The sequence below is a fragment of the Tenebrio molitor genome, chromosome 6 (genome assembly GCF_963966145.1).
Source record: "Tenebrio molitor chromosome 6, icTenMoli1.1, whole genome shotgun sequence".
Taxonomy (NCBI): domain Eukaryota; kingdom Metazoa; phylum Arthropoda; class Insecta; order Coleoptera; family Tenebrionidae; genus Tenebrio; species Tenebrio molitor.
The window spans coordinates 5,649,188-5,670,786 of record NC_091051.1 but is presented as its reverse complement, the minus strand read 5'-3'; the positions used below and the strand labels follow the sequence as shown (position 1 = coordinate 5,670,786).

General features: G+C 37.5%; 1 protein-coding gene across 2 annotated transcripts in view; it reads left to right on the top strand.

Moving 5' to 3' along the window:
- The first annotated feature begins 7,693 nt into the window (after window positions 1–7,693).
- The window catches only part of LOC138133045 (LIM domain only protein 3-like), a 35,919-nt gene continuing 22,013 nt past the window's right edge, over window positions 7,694–21,599 (top strand). Inside the window, exons 1-2 of one of the 2 annotated variants that reach the window (XM_069050832.1) lie at window positions 7,694–7,960; window positions 16,489–16,531. In XM_069050832.1, the coding sequence (XP_068906933.1) occupies window positions 16,511–16,531 (21 nt within the window). In that variant the 5' untranslated portion in view covers window positions 7,694–7,960; window positions 16,489–16,510. The remainder of the gene's footprint in view (window positions 7,961–16,488; window positions 16,532–21,599) is intronic. The other variant, XM_069050834.1, reaches the window with a different exon arrangement.

Genomic DNA, 21,599 nt, shown 5'->3' with positions numbered 1-21,599 from the left:
AATATGAGAAATAGAGGGTTGTGCGCTTTACATCGCAATTGACCGCGAAATTTGCCCCTTACAGCGCATAGCGGACCTATACTATAGGCAAGGTAAATTGGTTGCCTAAAGACAAGGGGCTTTAAGATAATTTAATGAAAAGTAAAAAAATTGTAACAAATAAAATGAAATCTTTCTCAAAACAAATGTGTTGTTTTCAAAGAAAAATTATTCACAGGTAAATTAGGTAATCACGATGTTTTTGGGACCGAGTTGGCCATGATGTTTTCTTTTCATGTTGGACTAACTGATTCAGTGATGCAACAGATGCAACTTTTTTTTCTGTCAGTGTCTGTTTCGTCTGTTTCGTTTTGTTGCCACCGTATTGCCAGATTTATTATTTTAATATTCGTAAAAAGTACATGATTTATTAAGAATATAAAAATAATTTTAATTTCCGTCAAAGGAATAATCAAAATTGGCAAAACCATTTTGTTTCGCCAAAAAATTTCCGACGCTACATATTCAGAAAATATATGAAAACAACCTAACCTAACACAAAAAGTGTCAATTTCCGTTAGGGAATTTAGTTATCACCGAGGTTCTGCCAACAAAATCACTAGATGGACATAGCCAACTCGGTCCCAAAAAGATCGTGAATGCCTAATATGTTCCAGTCACTTGATTATTCTTCCCAATTTTTCACTTATTTAAAAAAAAAGTTGTATAAGTGTTGAAACTGTCGTTTAAACTCTTGACTTTTAAAATATCAAATATTGCAAAATGTTTGTGCTTGCTCAGATTCTGGAAGCCTTCCAGTTGATTTTCCTTTATTTACACTTCCAGCTTGAACAAATCTGTTGATTACATTTTTAATATTGACGTGGTTTAGACAATTGAACAATAAGAGTTTCAATAAGAAGACGTTACGATAAATGTACAAAATGCCTATAAAAAAACGTGCAGTTATATCAAGGGTCCTATGAAATTTGAACATATTTGATTTTTGCTGCTCTCTAGCGCACCAAATAGAAAACAGAGGTTATGTAAGTGCATTAATGACAGGTTTTTAATAAAGACTGTTGTAAAATGAAAAGTAATTAGAATAAAGAAAATCCCAAGCAAGCAACTAAGACGTTGAACTCACAACTGATCTAATAATTTGACATTGACGTTGATATCTGATTTGACATTTGATTCAACGAGCAACGACTCGACATAGTTCGACACGATAAAATAATGGAGCTTCAAAATTTCATGGGACTCTTGATGTACGTTCTTTCATAGACACTTTGTATTTTGTCTCAGGGAATGAATCATTTTCATTGTTGCTAAAGTAACAACTACATAGTTCAAGTTGAGATGTAAAATGTTAACTAACTAACTCACTACAATAAATCATGTGTTGAACGAATTAGTTTTGAAAACTGCAAAGTGAAAGTGACAAGTCTGTGCTGTCAAATGTCAAATTTACAAATTCAGAAGCGGTGGCAAATCTATACGTACACCATAAATCACAGGCAACTATGATGTAAGAAACATTTATAACAATCTTGTAGAATTAATTGTAGTTGTTTTAGTTTTAAAAAGATAAGTAGAAACGTATTTTTGACGTTACTTTAAATTTTTTGACAGGTTCTTCGTAGTTATTTAGTTGTAACTTGGAATCATGGCTGCGCAAGTTTTCATGAAACGACAGTAAACAACGTCCTAACCTTACTTTCTCGCACTGGTGTTTTCTATGTAGCTCATTTATTCAATACTTATTGGATACAATTTAGTAAAATAAATGTCCTGATAGTAATTTTTTCTAATTCACGTATTTTCAATAATAAAATCTCCGTCATTTTTTCTTTTATTTTTTCATTTTATTTGGCAATTGTAATTTTAGCCAATCTGATTAAAATTTTCCTTTTCGAAGTTTTTGTTTCCAGTTTGACAGTTGGAACGTATGTACGGACTAATCTCCGACTCCGACTGGTTTTTCCCTTGCCTCCCCTGACCGAAATCGTTTAATTTAAACACGTGTCGTCGAAATCTGGTAGACAAACAGTGATGAGCGATGACGCTACTGTATCATGTCGGGGCGGCAACCCCCGCAAGTGTCCGTCCTTTTATCGGCGTCGTCCATTAGTAAAGATTATGTTAATCGGTATTTGGCGGCGACGGAGCGCGCATTATGTACGGCGATCTGGCGGCGATAGATGACACGTGACCGCTGCGGCCAACGATACCGACAGTTCACGTGGCCCACGTCGAATGTTCCTGGTGGTGGTGTTGGAAAAAAATCCGAAACACAATGACCGGATTAGGCGCGAAACGGGGTGACATCGTGGGAAATCGCCGGGGGATGATGGCCGTTTACACGCAATTCGCCACCTCACGGCTGTCGCCTCGCAATAATAGAACGTCTTTTAATCGAATTACGCTGCGACCCCCGCCCCCCTTTCGATTCGTCGGGGGTTCGATTTCGTCTAATTTTCGGCATTTTTCTCACGAAATCGACCCGGGAAAGGGGTGAACTCGTACGCGGTTCGACCCCTCGACGTGCCGGATTCCCGGTTGAAAAGTAAACTTTGTGTCGGTTAATGTTTGCCGGAGGTTTATGAAGATATGCTAAACAGTCTTGAGAAGTGTACATTAATAGTCCACCAGATGCTAACTTACGGTTACGCTTCGGTGGTTAGTTTTGGGAAATCATTGTTATTCCGAAAATACATTAACAGATTTATGCCGTCGTATTTGCACGAGCCAGAAGTAAGTCCCTGTCGACGCTTCCATCTCAATTTCTCTCCCCGCGCTATTTTCTGCAGCTTTTTTTTCTTTTCTATATTATTTAGTTTGAAGCTTTGCGCCGCCGTAATATTTTAAATAGTTAAAACGCGATATTTCACGCAACTTCACTAAACTTTAAATGCATAAAAGCTTCTGCTAATTGTTATGAATTTATTATGCTAAACAAAAGTTTCGCCCATTTGTTAGAAATGCGTCTCGAAAAAGCGCTAATTGTGCGAGGAATAATAGAAAAACAACTTTATGGTGTTCACTACCGACAACGGAAACGCCATTACTGCAAATGAAAAATTTTCAAGAAAAAACACCACGGCCAGGCGAAAATGTACAGACTAATCGCAACAACGTCCTCTTACGAGAAACAAAAACAAACTCGTCCTTCAGAGAAAAGTAATTGAATCTCTTGACCTTGACAGAAGATAAGATAAGATAGACAGCAAATTAATCAACGTATTAAAATCGTAGTGTACGTCATGCGTAAAAAAAAGTAATGTTGATTGACTTGAATTAGTTATCTTTCAATGGCAATGTCGTGATATATTATGTGATATAATTAAGTTCGAATACATTTAAAATGGTTATTTCACAATACTTGGGGTAGATTTTGAATGCTAGATTGCCACGAAACCTCAAGCTTTTTACGACAATAATCCAGAAACGAATAATTTGAAAGCTTTTGATCCCCTTTAAAATTTGAGGCACCCTCACCCTTTCAAATTCTGTTTCACAAATCATTCTGCGTAAATAGGCGTGCGATGAAAAACTTTTAATTTTTTTTGCCAACTACTATTTATCGTTATTGAATATAACGGTTTTGTTCAATAAAGGGGTGTATTACGCACCGGCAAAAATCGTAATAAAATGGTCTTAACTAACTAGACTTTTTTGAAAAAAACGTTAAGAGTTTTGAATCGATATGAAACAAATTTTATATTTAATATTTAAGGAACGACTGTACATATTTGTTAATGAGGAACATGCTTTGCAGAAATAATATTTGATATTTGCTTTTGCGAAAATAATTTATGGTGTACTAATCTTTCCAAGAAATAAACTACCGCTGAGTTATTTCTTAACTATAACTATAGATTACAACGTAAATAGCACATGATAAATTTCTACATTTTATCAACAATAAAATAAAGAAAAACACAATCAATCTAAATTACATTTAAACAAAAAACGTAATGAGTTTAATTATCTATAACATTTAACGTAGTTTGCAGATAATATAACTTCTTAAGTTGTTTATTTAATGAAAGTTTATTGTTTGTAAATGTAGATAATATTTAAAAAACGCTTTATATCACCACAATTATTACACATTAAAATAACGAACATATTAAATATTCTTCGTAATTTTTATCAAATATGTACCCAGTTGTCCAGAAATTCACGGAGCACTTGTTTCTTGCTAACTTATGCACAGCAACTAACTGCTGCGGCCGTTACTGTGACGTATAATGATAAAGATGGAGGAGAAAAAAAGGGAATCATACAGTAGAAATTAACGAAAACAACTTTAATAACAAATATTGTAAGCTGACCTTAATGAATCGCCCATACCTAAAATGATGACAAAATATTTTCTAAAATGAATGTATTAATCCGTAAAAATTTTCATGAAGTAATCAGAGTAATCAGTAATCACTAATCATTACACGAAGTGTTCACACTGACCGCCGTTACTGTCAATACAGTAATGAAGGCACCGACGAAATGATTCGTCCACTCTTTCCAGCATACCTGTGTTACTGTTGTGGCAGGATTTTCCACCCGTTCTCTTTAATTGTATCAATTGGGATCGAAGTCCCTGATGTACCCCCACAAGAAGTCGCACGGAAATTCTTTGGGGTCGAGAAGCACTCCCGCACGGTTCACCATACACTACACAATATCTATGTATTCACTATTCGAAAATACGGGCACCATTTTTACAAAATTTTAGCTTAAATTCACAGAATCAATACGTAAACACCTGCTCTTGGAGTCGGATGAAACTAACTGAAAATGTAATCGTCTCTACCTCGACCGCAGAGCGAAAAAACTTTATTTTAAAAACACAATGTTTTGCTCTGATGTTACAAAAACTGTTATATCACGGTCACTGTCATTGGGTCAAATAACTAGGAAATAGACAGCTCGTTCATTTATGATTTCGAAAAAATGGTACGTAACAATTTTATTGTTCTTGACGAGATTTGTCACTGGTTAAAATTAATGTACTTTTTTAAGTGAATTCTGATTCTATTATTGCCATATAATTTTTCAGCTAAAACCAACACAAAGCCGATTCTTGGAAATGTTGCAAACGGTACAGTAAACAATCACAAACCGAATTAAAAATTTTCAAAATTGTTATTCCGTATGACTAAAAATAAAGGGTGTTTTTTTAAATTTGGCGTCGAAGTAGGCGTTGGAAAGTCGATTGAGATCGCACCACTCGTGTAAAAGCTGATCCGTGATCCGTAACCTGTATAGTGCGTTCACAATCGACAGTTCAATGCCTACTTCGACGCCAAAAAAAAACACCCGTTATATCGTCAGTATATTTTTCAGTAATCAAAATAAATGAGATTAAAAGTATAACTTTTGAGCCCTTACCAATTCGAAACTAAAGGATATGATATTCATGATATTCTAATCATTTGGAGAACCAGCGGAAAATTTTTATGAAAAATATTGTCCAAAGTGTTTCTAAAAGAAGAAAATCACAAGCAAAACAACTAAGACGTCGACCTCACAACTGACGTTGAGATTTAATAATTTGACATTTGACATCTGATTTGACGGTTTAAACGGCTCGACATAGTTCAACACAATAAAATTATAAAGCCGTACAATTCCACAGGACTCTTGTCTTGATACCTATAGGTTTTTTAAAAAACACTTTGTATTTCTTATGTTACATTCACTGTCATACGAGTACAACAAAAAATTTAACATTGCGAACATTTTCATTCAAAAAATTATTTTTCAATTAAGAGTAAAATTGAAAATTAATGTTTTTTTGTAGGTGGTTATTAGAATAATGATTGAAATAATAATTGAAAATTTTAATTTACAATGTATTTATTGTTTTTGAAATATTATTCATACATATTAACCAATATTTATTAAATTTAATTAACATAAAGGGAAGGTGTTCATTAAAAAAAACTGCAGTTATTCCGACTAATTTTATTCATAATTTTGTTTGAATATGACAATCACATTCAATGGATTCAATACTAGGACACGACACAATGGGCTGAAACTACTGTGTTCCAATTTTGCGAATTTATAAAGGACACTGTTTAAATCCGATATAATATTACAATCACAAAACAAAATATTTTCTTTCTTTCTTTCTTTGGTGTAGTTTATTTGACCGGAAAAGTATTCACTCAATAACGACAACGATACCAGAAACGTTTTGAGTTAAAAAAAAAAGTCGTCACAATTATACCGACTAAGATTATCGTGAGATCGAAAAAAAATAGAGTTGGCTATGACCAAAAATTTCAGTTGGCAATTCGTTAAAATTTCAATTATCAGATGTCAGTCTTAAAAGTTAGGTTAGTGATTTTGAGAACGTTGAAATCTTGATTTTCATAAAGGTGTGAATTATGTGTGACCTGTCAGTTATAGGCGCTCCAATCGTATTTACGAAATGTCTGCCTTCAGCTTCCAAACTTAATGTTACTCTCTTCGCTTCATATTTTCAAATGACCTTCGCAAAGTTGGGACATCAATTAAATTGCAGTTATCAGTAATTTCTTGCATTAATTCGAGACTTGTGCCAGGCCTGTTTTTGAACACGCTGTTTTTCAGGTATGGAAAAACAAAATAATCAACAAATTATAATAGTTTCAAGAATTTTTCTTTTTGAACTTTTGCCCAGAAAATGGCCACCTCAATCATCCGGTTGACCGAAATCTCCGCTGCAATTGTAGCCGTAATGGACCAAAAATAACTCCGACCAAACCGTGTTCGAGGTAAGACAACAAGAGTTAACATTTTGGTCTTTTGGATAATTCGAGTAAAACCAAAACAGAAAAAAAATCCTAATGTGTTTTGAAAGATAAGAAAAGAGAAACATATTTATAAACTATTAATCTTATCGTTTGTTAAAAGAAATCACCACTCTTACTGCACCCATCAGTATAACACTTCTTCTTTCTCTCGGAAGAAAAGTGACAGTCGATCGTCTGATTCCTCACTTTACTTCGGTTTACTCATCAAATTGACACATTCGTTTTTATCATTAATTTGTTTCGTCGAAAAAAACAGAACAAGCAGTATTCCTCGAACAAGCACCGTTCTGTTCCGTAACGAGCGGCCGTATAAAACATTGCACGAACGTCAATTTGGACCAGATCGTGTCCACACCGATACCCATCAACTACAAAGTGTCGTTTGTTGCTTAATTCGGTTTTTAGTTTTTGAACGGTCGCCCTCATCGACATTCCGCTTTCCGCACCGACTTCCAGCACTCGTTAAACTCGTCCGAAAGAACGTCTCGGCGGCGTTCCGTTTCGGGATTTAGTTAACCGTTTTCGACGTCTTATCGGGTAGTCGGCATAAAATTGAATTTATCGCCCGCGAAACGTACCGTCGAAATTAATTTCGTTTATTACTGAAACGTTTAAAATGCGCAGCGAAATGGTAATTTTAATTAAAAACATGTCGACTGAACTCCATTACGCCCCCGCCGCCCCTTAATCGTCCCGGTCCGCGGCGGGCGACATGTGAGGCGGCCGTCGCCGCCGAAAATCTCTCCCGAACCGGACGACGCCGCTCCCATCGACATCAAACCCTACTTCGCGTCCATCTAAATATTTGACATGACGTATTTGACAGGCGGTGCGACTGTCTTCTGTTATTCCATCCCCTCTCCGTCGAAAAATACGCTGCGAGCTTTCCGTGCGCGAAAGCTCGCAAAGCTCTGACGGCAGCGGCGGCACCGCCACTTTTCCGACGCGCATTCCGAGTCCGGCCGCAGACGTAGACGGACGTGTTGACACGCACGAGAAGACGAAAGCCGCACGAGTGCGAGTGTTGAGATAGGTTATTCGAACACCCCGACCGAAAAACCGAGATAACCGAGCGGCCTTATCGGGACTGTGTTTGTTGACTGGTTTCGTGTTTATCTTGTGGTGTGACAGAAGTTCGACAACATCATCGGGAGACAGCGCGACCCAAACCAGTAAGTACTCGTCGTGCCCCCCGACGCCCAAGTTGCGCTCCTTTCCGGCGAATTTTGCGGTCCCGCTCCGGGACGTCGGCCGCTCCGGGCCCGGCCCACGTGGTCGCGCCGTTTCGCGCCATTTTCAGGGGCGAATTTCCAGTAGAAAAAGGGCGAAACGCCGCCGACACTTTTACATTATTAATAATATCTCCCCGGTCCGAGGAGTCGTTTTCCAATAACGTTTTTTGTCCGGGGGAACCACCCATCCGTAAAATTACTTATTTCTAATCAATTTACAAGAGTGGATCGGTCGACGCAACAAAACGAAAAAATTAAGTGAAAGCGCGCCATTTACATAACGATTTACGGCGTGAAAAATTGATGGTCGGCTGACGTGCATGCGATCCGGTGGGCTTCCCCTGGAAGAACAAATTGACAATTAAATATTCAGGATGGACGGTGTATCGTAATAAAACCAGAATTATGGGGGCGACAGAGACAAGTTTAATCCGGCTGCAAAGAAGCGTTTCAATCTCGACAACGTGTTTGTTTGTCTGGGGGGCTCGTCTCCCCCCCGCCTCCTCGGTCTCGTCTGGATAATTGCCTTCGCCGTCGTCTTGTTGAAATTGTTTCAATAAAATTAAATTAGATTTAAATTAAGGAGCGCTAATTGATTTTGTGCCGTGTTGGTTTTTTTTCGGTTCGTACACGCCGGATCCGGGCCGTCTCCGGTCGACGGATTTTTAATAATTAGGAACAATGGACATGTCCGGAATCGATTCGGTTCGGTTTTAATTAGGAAAATTTTAAATGGCAATTTGGACGGCATTTAAAAACAAGTTCGCTTTTTTAAGATAAGGAATCCATTAACATTTTAATTTCTTTATTTAATTATGGGTGTCCGATGCAGAAATATGTGTCTGGGTTTTATTGCCCCAAATGGGCTCCTCAATTGGATCGAAATAATCACCGGAACGGGCCCACCACACACGAAAAAAAAATTGATTCGCCCACAGATTTTTTTCTATTGCAACTAAGTATTCAAAAATCTACAATCAACGATCGCACAATTAATTTTAAAGCGATTTTTTATTCTCCAAATGTAACATTTTGTGTGTGAAAGATTCTTTAAAATGACCTCCATTTCCCGAAACCAACAAAAATATCTTTTACCAAAACAAACGTTTTGGAAAAACCGCACCTTTAATGAAATCTGAGAAAATTGCAAATCTGCTCCTAATGTATTATAATTTGCTTCAGTTAGGTGTCAAAAGGAATATATTAAACAATATTTCCTACAAAAAATACCTGTTCCAAAATTCCAAAAGCTAATTAAGATATTTTATAGCGTATGACGTTATCCCCAACACCAATTTCAACAAATTAGATTAACATTTTGGAAATTATGATTCAATTTGTATTCGCATTAAAAAGTAGTCGAACAAATTAAAATTTTAAGAATTTGAACGTTACTTCAACCGTTTTAGGAATAATTAATTTGAATTATTAAAATGTAGAGATTGAGAACTGTCAGAAATGATCGTCCATAAAAATTCAACTGTGTAATTTACGTCGATAAAAACTAAATCGAAATTAAGCTTGTTAAAATTGTCGTTAAGATTGAGAGTGAAAAAAATGTATATACAGGGTGTATCTAAAATGCATGTCTTAATTTTAACACGTTGCAGAGCTTATTAAATGAAACGGTTTTTTTTACGAAAAAGGGTTTAAAATTTAAAATTTGGAATTAGCCATCAATATGTATACCCGCCTATGGGTAAGAGGGAACATTTTTTGTTGTGATAGAAATGGAACCTTGTCCAAAAAGTTACATTGTTATAGAAAAAATTAAATAATTAAGATTCCGATGGCTACCAAAGAATACACAAAACGAATCGTTTGGAAAACTTTTACGATTTTTGCAAAATGTTATAGAGAAAAGTTTCATAAATTGGCGAGTTCTTCCACTGGTTGAAATTAAGATACGTATTTCCGATACACCCTGTACATTGGACGACCTCGTAACAAACGTTTTAAAATTGAAATGCGTTTTTGTTGTGTTCAAAAACCGACCGGATTATTTCAAAAGAATCAATCGCTCTCGTTGCAAAAGATCAATTTAATTGATCGCGATCTGGTCGGTCGTGTCAGTTGGCAGAACCAATAAAAATGTAGTTTTTCGATCGAATTCCGCAAACTCGCGCTCGCATTCGTTCCCACCCGGTGCAAAAACCCCGAACGAAATAATTCCCAATTTGTTTATCAAAAACAACAAAACCGCACTCTTCTCATTTCAATTTGGTTTTATTGAACATTCCACCGTCGACCATTAGGAAGGAGAACGACGGCAAGGAGAAAAGAAAAAGAAAATCCCCGACGGAATCTCGGTGAAGTGTGTGACCGGGCGCACGCCACTGATCCCATCTCCCTTCGTCCCTACATAATGGACTCGAGAAAAAACAAATTTGTTTTTTACGCTCAAATAGAGAAACAAAATTGAAAAGGAAACTGTAATAAGACCGGCTCGTCCACTCCCCGGTTCTCGTGTTGTTTTTACATTTCGTTCTAGGCTCAATCATGCATACTTTCATCCGTTTATACCTACGACGTTATTTATTGCTCTGCGGTCGCGATTCGTACACGACCGGCTCGAATAAATAACACGAAATCGGGAAAAAGCGACGAAAACTTTTAATTAGGAGGGTCGGCGCGGGGGTGCGTCCGCGGCCCGCCGCTCTTCATCGATAGTACTACTGCTGGACAAATCTCGTCCTCCCGATCGGATCTCGCTCTTGCTGTTTTGTGATCCCTTAAAATAAAACGCAAACTGAATGTTGTTGACATAGGATGATTATCTCAATAAGTTTGGAGAGGAGCGAAGAAACCGTGAGCTCTGTCGATATTGTCAATCACTGTTCGATCTGTTTACAGAGACTGCGACTTGACCGCACTTCTTCCCTTCTTTTTATTGCGGCTCTTCTCCACCGGCAAATCGAATCGATCCGGGGGTGTTCCGGTTTTAAATTTAAACACACACACGCTCCGATTAATGTTTAATCGAGAAAAAAGAAACCGTCTGTGATTAGGTTAAGCGATGGGCGCCGGAAATGATCAACTCCCACCAGGACAGACCGGAGTTCCGGGGGCTCTCGACCGCGCGGACATTGATCCAAAACAATCACATTATCTTACACACACACACACACGAATTTTTTCGCTCATCAATAATTAAGTAAATTGGTGTTTGTATTGTGGCCGGGACCATCGCGGTTATCGGATGGATTAGTGATTGCGGTGATTAAATCACAATAAAAGTGATTGAGGTCGATTAAGAAAATTAAAAACCTCAGCCGACTCGGATGCCCCTCAGAGCTCTGCCGGTGCGCCTCGTCTGCGATATTTAAAAGACGTACGATTTTTTCCCTGGGAATTGAATCTGCGTCTGGCTGTCGCCCCCGAACCCAATTATGCTAATACGGTCCTGGTCACGTAACTCTAGAAATTAATTTGAACTCGCCTCGCTATCAGATTTGTAAAATACATTCACGTTACAGTTATAACAACGCAACTGGACTCGGAAAATCGCTTTCCAATCCCCCGGACTTTCTCGATCCGGAGTTATTGCCATGTTTCCTTTATACCCAACAGCCCCTAAAATTCCATCGCCGTACACAACTCGCCACCGACGAAAAAAAAGGGAGTAATTACCATAAATTCCCCCCCGTGTCACCGGGGTAAATAATGAAATGATTTATTCGCGAGCTCATTTTTCTTTGAATCGACTTATGTAAAGGAAATTAAAGATTGTCCCCCGCATAATGGCGTCTTCCACCGTAAATTCGATTGTTGCGGGGGAGGGAGGCGCGCCGCGCGTTTAAAAAAATAACAAACCCCCTCCCCTTTCTCCTCGCGGTGCCCCTTTATTTTCCAAACAAGCTTATTCAATCACGATCCACTCGAAATTATATTCAAACCGAACACGGGCATAAACAAATCCAATTAAGTACGCATTTATTCTGACAAGCAGACCTCCCCTTTTTGACTGGTCGCATATGTGGAACAGCGCGCCATGTTAAGGGTGAACTCGACGAGGGGATGAATTACGCGCGACAGGGTTTCACGACGAAAATATCGCATCGTCGTAGCTGTACGTGTGTGCATACCTGATTTATTTTTATTGTCGCATGTACGTCGCCCTCCTTTTTATAGAAAAGGTGGTGGCGAAAAAATTAGACCTTGACCGAACCCCACCGAACCTGTTCCGACCCCTTCTTCACCAAAACGATCAACATCTGTATTCGACCATTGTTGGAAGAAATTGCGTCGCGGGATGAAGATCTTGCCCTTTCTGGACCTACAAGGGTTTGACGCGATTCGTGAGGTCACACCTCGCATACGGGGTGCAACCGAAAATTTTCTTGCTTGAAGGTGGGCCCTCACCGGACGGCATCGTACGCAACCGATATTTTATTCTACAATGCGGACGATTAGTGAGCGCGTGGCTTGAGACAGATTGAGACGTGTTCTTCGTTCTTCAGCAGAGCTACCGTTGATGTTTGGGGGTCGGCGACGTTGTTCTTCAAAACACTTTCTTAATTCGATTCCTTGTACAGGAATTGAATTGTTAATTAAAGGTTGTCGAATAATCTGCCAAGCAATAAATTGGCGTGGAGAGAGGGAGATGACGGGGGTGTGCGAGAGAGAGAGACGCGGAGAAATCAATAGTTAATTATTTAAGCGGCAGAAATTAATTAATAAAAAGAAACTTTGAACGCAAAGTGGGTTATTGATATTAAAACAAGTGAAGAACTGACAGCCCACTTGATTTATTCGCGTAATATCCTGGCGGGAAGTTTAATTCGCTCCTTAAAGATTTTTTAAAATTAAAAAAGATCGTAATATAAATGACAGTGTTATGACAAGCCGGCAGAGTGCGACTTTTAACTTTCATTATTAAAAAATATCATTCCAGCGTTGAAGAAATCTGCATTTGAATGCAACGTTGCGGGGACGGGCGTCCCGACGTCCACGTGACCGTGCGGTTTAATTGGGGACCACGTGTTGGAATGTTTGTTATTCGCGTCGTCGGCGTCTGTTTCGGCGACTCTTTGATTAAATCCAGTCGGTTTTCCGGTCGGGCCGAAAGAAAATCCGGTAATCTCGATACGAAATCTGCGATATTTGATCGTAGTTTGCCGGCTCGCCGCAATGGCGCTATTCCAATAATTGAATCGCTCTCCAATAGCCGTAATGCGCTAATAATACGTCATAATGTGCGATGGTATCGCTTGATGGGATTGCTTTGTTTCGGGGCAGGAGCGAACCTCCTTTCGGCTTCTCTCTCAGACAGACGGGAGATGTAATACAATTTAGTCCAGATATTGAAGTATAACCCACCCCTTTAACCGGATCCACGTATAAACTGTACGCGATCGAATCTTCGGAATCCGGGACTCCCCCCTTCTCGCTGGATGACGCGTGTCTTGTTTAATTATGGACGGGGGGTTGGTTATTCATACGCCGAGTCGCCGTCAATCGAGAGGATTTAATTAAAACCGAAGCCGCAACCACGGAAAAACTAACGCCGTTTAGGGCTCAGATACCAGACAGTATCACGCATTTGACGGGCCCACTCTCGTTATCACCAACGTCAAACCGTCACGCTTTTTTTTTCATCGAAACACAACAATTTTCAACACGAATTTTCACAGATTTTAACTCACTCGTTAAAAAAAATATTATTACGACCTAGTAAACGGGTGAACCCCCTCCCCCCCGTATTCGTTTTGTGATTTTCTTTCCTTTTTATTTTGTTTAAATCTATTTAAATAGTTTAGTCTATGCAAGTGTTAATTGGGTAATAATTTAGGAAATTGAAATTTTGCACGGCATCGAGGCCGGATTTACTTATTGTTACGGATGTTTCTGTATCATTATTCCTTTGAAAATACATTTTGATACACAGGGTGTATCTGAAATACGCCTGTTAATTTTAACCAGTGAGCTAACCAATTTATTAAACTTTTCTCTATAATATTTTTAGTATTCCAAGATTTTTTGCCCCCTAATTTTTATCAAACAGGTCGTTTTGTGTGATTCACTAACTTTTAATTTTAATTGTTTAATTTTTTTTAACTGCAACTTTTTGACAAGGCTCCGTTTCTACAGGGTGTTATTGAAATGCGTGACCAAATTTTAACCACGAACTACTGGCTTCACGTAGAACTCGGAAAAAATATCTAAAAAATTCTATGTCAAAAAATAAAAGGACGTTGATTTTTTGAGCTACGATTTTTTAAAATTGCTTTTAGTCTTCTACGTTGTCCCGTAACCTCGTAGTAAAATTTTGGCACATTTTAAAAATACACCGTGTACTTTGTAAAATGTACACCAATGCGAACTAGCCTCTAGGAAATATGCTTCAAAACAAGGAAACCGCATTGGTGAACGTTTTATAAAATACATATGATAAACAAGGTGTATTTTTAAAATGTGCGGCAATTTCACCTACGAGATTGTGGGACAACGTAGAAGACTAAAAGCAATTAAAAAAAATTGTAGTTCAAAAAATAAATGTCATTTTATTTTTTGACAGAATTTTTTAAATATTTTTTCCGAGTTCTGCATGAAGTGAGTAACTCGTGGTTAAAATTTGGTCACGCATTTCAATAATATCCTGTATAACATCAGAAAATTTTCGTCCTTACCCATAGGCGGATATACACTTTGATGACTAATTTATTCCAAATTTTAGATCCATTTGTAATGCTTTTTCGTAAAAATGTTATAGAGAAAAGTTTCATGAATTGACGAGTTCTTTCTCCGGTTAAAATTAACACACATATTTCAGATACACCCTGTATTTTTCTGTACACTCACTTTGTACATGACATTCTCATGTCGAAGTTTGGTTTGTTCATGATACGATATTATTATGATATCAAATCAAATAATCAAACCGTGAAGTATTGAAGTTCCCCCTCTGTCCACCCATCCACAGTGTACCTGCCCGACATTGCTTAGCTTCACCGATCGAATACTGATAGTAGCTGGGTCACCGTACTGTTATTATTTAATTATTATTATTACTTCTTTTTTCTCTGCATCCTTGCGGATGCTTCTCTTTCAAGAAGATGCTTCCTGAAAGGACTCTTCATTCTCTTCGTCTTATTATCAAGTTTTTTAAAATATAATGTGCATCATAAAAGAATCTCCATTATATCGGGTGTGTCAAAAAGGTCGGATCAACTTTTAACCACTGGCTTCATGTAGAACTCCGAAAAAATATTTAAAAAATTTTGTCAAAAAATAAAATGAAATTTAATTTTTGAGGTGCAATTTTTCTAAATTGTTTTTTGAATCTTCTACGTTGTCCCACAACCTCGTACGTAAAATTTTGCCACATTTTAAAAATACACCTTGTATATCATATTTTACAAAATGTACCCCAATGCAAAGTAACCTCTAGAAAACCGCATTGGTGTACATTTTATAAAATATGATATACAAGGTGTATTTTTAAAATGTGTTGAAATTTTAATTACGAGGTTGTGGGACAACGTAGAGGACTTAAAGCAATAAAAAAAAAATGTATGTACCATAAAAATTAAATGTCATGTTATTTTTTGACATAAAATTTTTTAAATATTTTTCCGAGTTCTACGTGAAGCCAGTAGGTCGTGGATAAAAGTTTATCCGACCTTGTTGACACACCCGATATACAGGGTGTTTTCAAAACGGCCATAACATTTATGTCATGCGAATCTACGTTAAATATCAAACAAAAAATTCTAATTTGAATCTGGTCTTAGACGAATATTTTTTAAATTATGTAAGTATGTATTATTAAATTATATAAAAGACAGTACTGACAATTCTTGTTATTTTCTGACTTTACTTAAGTTCAAAATGACGCAATGACAGTGGAAAATGAATGGTATCTTATTCATGTTTTGAAATCTAATATCTGAATGATTTTTTACAGAGACAAGTGGTGTTCTGCCCCCTCTTAAAAAAAAGTAATGCTTTATGCACATATTTTTGTGCTTTCATCATCTCAGCGGCACTCTTCTACGCCATGCTCGTGGGTATAAACTTCCCACTTGTAAAAAAAGTAGTGCTGATTTCAGATTCTGACTTTTGGTATACCATGTCTATTTTTATCCTTCCGTTCTTAAAAAATGGATACAAAGTGAAGTCAAAGGTGTTAGTCTCTCCATTCACGCACTCTCACTTACCCATGTTGACACACCATAAGAACATAAACACAGATGTTGAATTAAAAAAAAAAAATCAAGTGTAAACACACTTAGCTGTGTAAACGCAAAAACAATTGAACATGATGTAATAATTATCAACAGACGTCGGATACGTCTGGGACCCGAGGGAACCATAACCTATCGATACGAACAAAAGCGATGTAATTAGAGTCGCGACATATGTCAAATTAGGCGATCGCATCAGATAACGCGAATCTTCCTCTAATTGGTTTTTGTTTTTGATGGTCGCCCCTTTCCTGTGAGTATAACTGTCGATTTTTGTTTTAGGTAAGTGTCGCCCCTGGTCTGGATGAAACCCCCGCCAATGAAGGTAAACCTTTAATTGCCTTAAGACCGGCGTCGCGCCACTTTCCATTCGAAATGAAATCAGCCTTCGATAAATCTTCGATGACAATCGGTAGATCGCCATAAATAATAAAACGGTCAATTATCTCGACGGTTCCAATTTACGGAGCAATTTGCGTGGACTAAATTAACTCTCCTTGTTTTTTTTTTCTTTCGTTCGTTATGCTAATGCGCGAGAAACGCGCGGCGTTCGCCAGGGATGGCCGTTGCGTCCGGCGTTGTTCGCTATCGCCGCACGCGAATAAAAATTAATTAACCCGGACATATTTAGAATGGCCGTTTTTAATTGAAACATCACATTTACATACGAGTTGCGCCCGTTTCCAAGAACAATTGCAGATAATTTTAATTAGATCGGCAACGTACACAAGTGACAATTAAAATTAAACGTCGTTCATTACTGGATGAACGAAACACTGTAAAGATTAATTAAACGGGACGATTGACCAACAACAGTGGCGTGCACGACGAGCAGTCTAAAGCCGCCCACACACGTGCGGAAGCCTTCGATTGATCGGCCGTCGGGGCCGGCCCTGTATCCACGTCGAGGTCGACGCTAATTGAATTCTGTGTTTGCGGATGCTTATTACCAAATTAGCAACGCTTAATTACCGATGTGTTTTATTAGTAAACACAACTACTCGCTTACATTAGGCCGCATTAACGTTCAAAGCTTTACACTTCGACTAAACGAGGCCCGCTTTATTTAGTTTGCCGAACAAAGCGTTTCTTAATCTAAATATGTACATACCCGGTTGAGACGTAATTGTTTGGGGGAGCGGGAGGGGCAACGAGGGATCGGTGGTCGCTCGGAAAAAGTCATTTTTCTCCCGAACTGAAACGGGACGCCACTGCTTTCGATTAAACTTGTCTTGATTGAGGATTTTGAAAAATCGAGCGAAAAGTGGTGAAAAGAAATAAACCTGGGATGGTTCGCACATGGTAATGGGTACTTTGGAAATGCTCTCGATGATGTGTGAATGTTAACTGACGATTTACAGATTCATTAAACGTGACGACAGCTACGCTGCAAAATGCTCACTAGCAACTGAGTAGATCAAGATTAAACAAAAATTGATTGCAACTCACTTTTTTTGAGACATTCTTGTGTGTTACGCAAGAGAAACATTGTGAAAAATATCTTGAGCAAAATTTGGAAGAGTTATATTTGAAGAATTAACATATTAAATGATAAAATTGATTATTGTTTCACGAGTTGGTTAATATTTTTATTCAAAAGGTAAGTATAGGAGAGTGTGATTGGAAGTGATCAGTACCTACCGCTAGAAAGGTACTGAACTATCCTGAACTATCATCGAAAGTGGCAACATTTTCAACAAAATGCAGTCGAGTCTATTATAGAAGATTTTAAAATATACAAACTTAGTACCACTTTTTCCCCTATAAAGGATTTTCATAAATTTCGAAACAGAAGATGACAGAGGAATCTTATTTCATATTTCGTCACTGAAAGTCGTCATCAGCAAATCAAGACCTTCATGTGACGCGTTTAGTAGATTAATCTTTACGGGCGCGCTGGATTTTGTGGGACGAGTGACGTAAGGAACGAGTCTCCATAAGCCAGTAAGCCTAGTAAAGATTAATTGCTAAGCTTCAGCCTTTAAATTTAGTTTTTTAATTGTTATTTGTTTTTAAAAATTTTGTAATGAAAGGCGGTGGGGCAATTATACCTACGTGGTGTTGAGATAAACAACAAAAATACTGTTAGAAGTTTTGTGAAATTTGTTGCAAAAAGAAAGAAAAGAAAGAATGGCTTTAATGCCCGATTAAAACATTGAAGATTTTCTTGAAATGCAAGAAAATAACCACGGAATTACCAACGCTGTAAGTGCGGTTCTCTACTGATTCCATCCCAGGAGTGATGTGAAAATGACTTTCGAAACGGATCAAAATGCATTATTAACGTATGTAATTGCAACAATTGACAGTTACATTTGTTTGTGTTTATAATAAACTTTTTCAAAAATTATTTCATTAGTTTTGATTAATTTATTATTTTTTGATGAGCCTTGTAAAGTCTTTACAGGTCTCTTCTACGTGCTTGTTAAATATTACAGGGCTCTGCCTGTAACTACCCATTTACTTAGTTACCACAAATGCCTATAAAGTGTCATTTACTTAGAAGGTGGAAATAAACTTTCTTAGAAGGTGGAAATAAAAAAGTAAAACATTTAATCCACAGGGTTGTGCATCCGTTTCCATCTGTAAGAAAAGATCAGAGATTTTGAAAGATCTGGATGTAAGTTGTAAAAGAGTTCTAGAGCCTTGCGGTTCTTTAAAAATCACTTTGCTTGTAATAAGGGGGGTTTGATTTGGATTTATTACAAGTTTTTAGAAGAATTTAATGAAAATGATCTCAAACAAAACTGTTTCGTAATAGTATATTATTATACAAGTTTTACAAGACGCTTGATTGTGACACGAGCTGGTTGGGGCACGACGAACGCAATGAGGAGTGCTTCAACAGAACTAGTGTCACAGTGCGTCTTATAAAACGAGTGTAATATACTATTTTTTCTACTTTGGTCGCATTTTGATAAAAACTCAAAAATCTAATTATGAAATAATTTAGGGACTTTTGTGTGGCATGAGTTATGGTGGCATTTCTGTGAAATTTATGTCAAATGTGTTAATTATTAACAGGAGCTCGCTACAGATGCCGGACGGCGGCCGGCGTGCTTATTACAGCAATACCAACGTAATATGTACATACATACTTATAAAAAAAAAAACAGTTTCACAAAAAAGTTCCTATGTGACACTACTTTTAGTTTCACAAAATGCTCTTTATGATACCAAATTCGAAAAAAATCTTCAAGATAAAAAGTTTTTAATTCCAAAAAATCACAAATTTGAAATACTCACATATAAGTTGCTATACAAAAGAAAATAATCCCGTTATTTATTTCTAATTCTAAGAAGATAACTATTTTTCTATGATTTATCAGAGATTGATAAGTTTTAATAAAGATCAGTGCAGAAGATTGATGGAAGTTTTAATAAAGATCAGTACAAAAGATTGTAACTTATCATTGATACATATTAGGAAAATTACTCCATTCAATTAAAGTAAAGCTTAGAACAAAATGAAATTCAGAAGAGTTTCGCAACAAAGGGCCACACGATTCTAGTCAGCGAAGAGTTTCAATTTTTTTTTTAAATCAGCTTAAATCTAAGTTAAAAGAACAAGAAGCTAATTTTATGCACAATTAAAACATTAAATCAAAAATTGAAATCAATCACTTACAGTCGCGAGCATTAAATCGTGGTCGTCAAGGTCATTTTGAAATTTCGCACTATGTACTGTCAAATTAAAAATTTTGCGTGTTTAATTAGGGCCAATGTCAATAAAACGTCAATAAAAAAAATGTTTTATTCTAAACATTCAAAATTATGGCTCCAACATCGTATTTTATCAGAGTAAAAATTATTTCGCTGATATTGACGAATGTGTCAGAAGCTAGGGTGGCAACCTAGTCAGAATTCCCAAAAAGTTGACAAGATTTTGACAAGACAAAACAAATAGAATTGATTAGAGGTTTTGCCCGTTTCACATTAGAGCACTTTCCATTGTGTCAAAAAATGACCTTAACGACCAAAATTTATTGCTCGTGACTGTACATATGTAGTTGAAAAAGGAGGCTAGTCCCATGGTTCATAAAAAAAAAACTTTGTTAAAAGGTTGAAGAGTTTATTTGAAAATTACCAACATGTTCCGGGTTGGTAGCGCTATTTCCAGGTTTTTTTCTTCAAGAAAGCAATATGTACCTAGAAGAGCCCCAACCGGCCGAATTCTGTTAATTTTCCTGCGGACTGTCCAGCATGTCGGACAAGCCACAAATCAGGCGACGGGCCGCGCTCTCGTAAAGTAGGTTTTGTTTTTGAGGTTATAACATTTTTATCAGTTTAATAGTTATTAATGGTACTAGTGTGTTAGAACTAAAACGTGCGCCACACATAATTTTATCCAACACCTCCAGAATATTGTTGAAAAACGATGACAATTGTGACATTTTTATTTGACAAATTAATTTGATGGATGATGCCAGAATCAGCTCACGCTTTGATTCCGATTACCACAGCAAAAAATTATTAATTAAATCAACTAACTGAGACGCAAAAAACTGGCCTACTTGATCTGCTGGTTTCTGGTACAACCACCGATGAGAACCGCGAGCAAATCTGCAGATTGCAACCAAGGGTTTCTCCCATTCACGCACGGGTGCAGCCTGGTGTTTTCCGTACTCCTAGTCTGCCATCTGGCCCGCAAATTTCTTTGGTAATTGTTCACTTTAACTACTTCTGGAATTTTCGCGTTTTTTTCTGGCTAGACAGCCTCAAGGCGTCCTCCTAGATCGTGTCCCACCATTCAAACCTTATGCAAATGCCTTTTTTTCTCTCTTGTTGTGTGTCAAGGTCGCGCCAAATCTTAGTATAACTAAAGGATAAGGAAAATTTTCATTTGCACAAGGTTTGACTGGTGGGAAACGATGTAGGAGGACGTCCTGAGGCTGTCTAGCCAGAAAAAACGCGAAAATTCCAGAAGTAGTTAAAGTGAACAATTACCATTTCTTTTTCCACTAACGAACAGACCGGGCCTGCGGTTTTCTCGAAAAAATCCGTGGCCTGTCAAAAATTCCGCTCGTGTATGCCGGCTATTGAAATTTTTGTAAAAAAATCCATGCCCTCACAGCACTTCCATTTGGATCTTCATCTCGTGGGTCTTTTTTAACACTTTTTGGAAAGACGAAAACCAAAGGTAAAAAAAAATTTGTGCTGCTCTTTTTTTTGTTCCATTATTGTCTCCTTTCCATGTCGCCGTCATTCGATCCGAGAAATCCAAAAACCTCCCCCATACCTCCACCGCTAATGTCCATCCGCCTCGTTATTTACGCAGAGGTAATGCACTTTCACATTAATGCCCCGACATCAACCCGGGTCTTTTAGCACCTCCGTCCAGTATTTAGTTTGCCGAACAATAATGCGATAATTGCTGCCGCTAATGTGTTCCG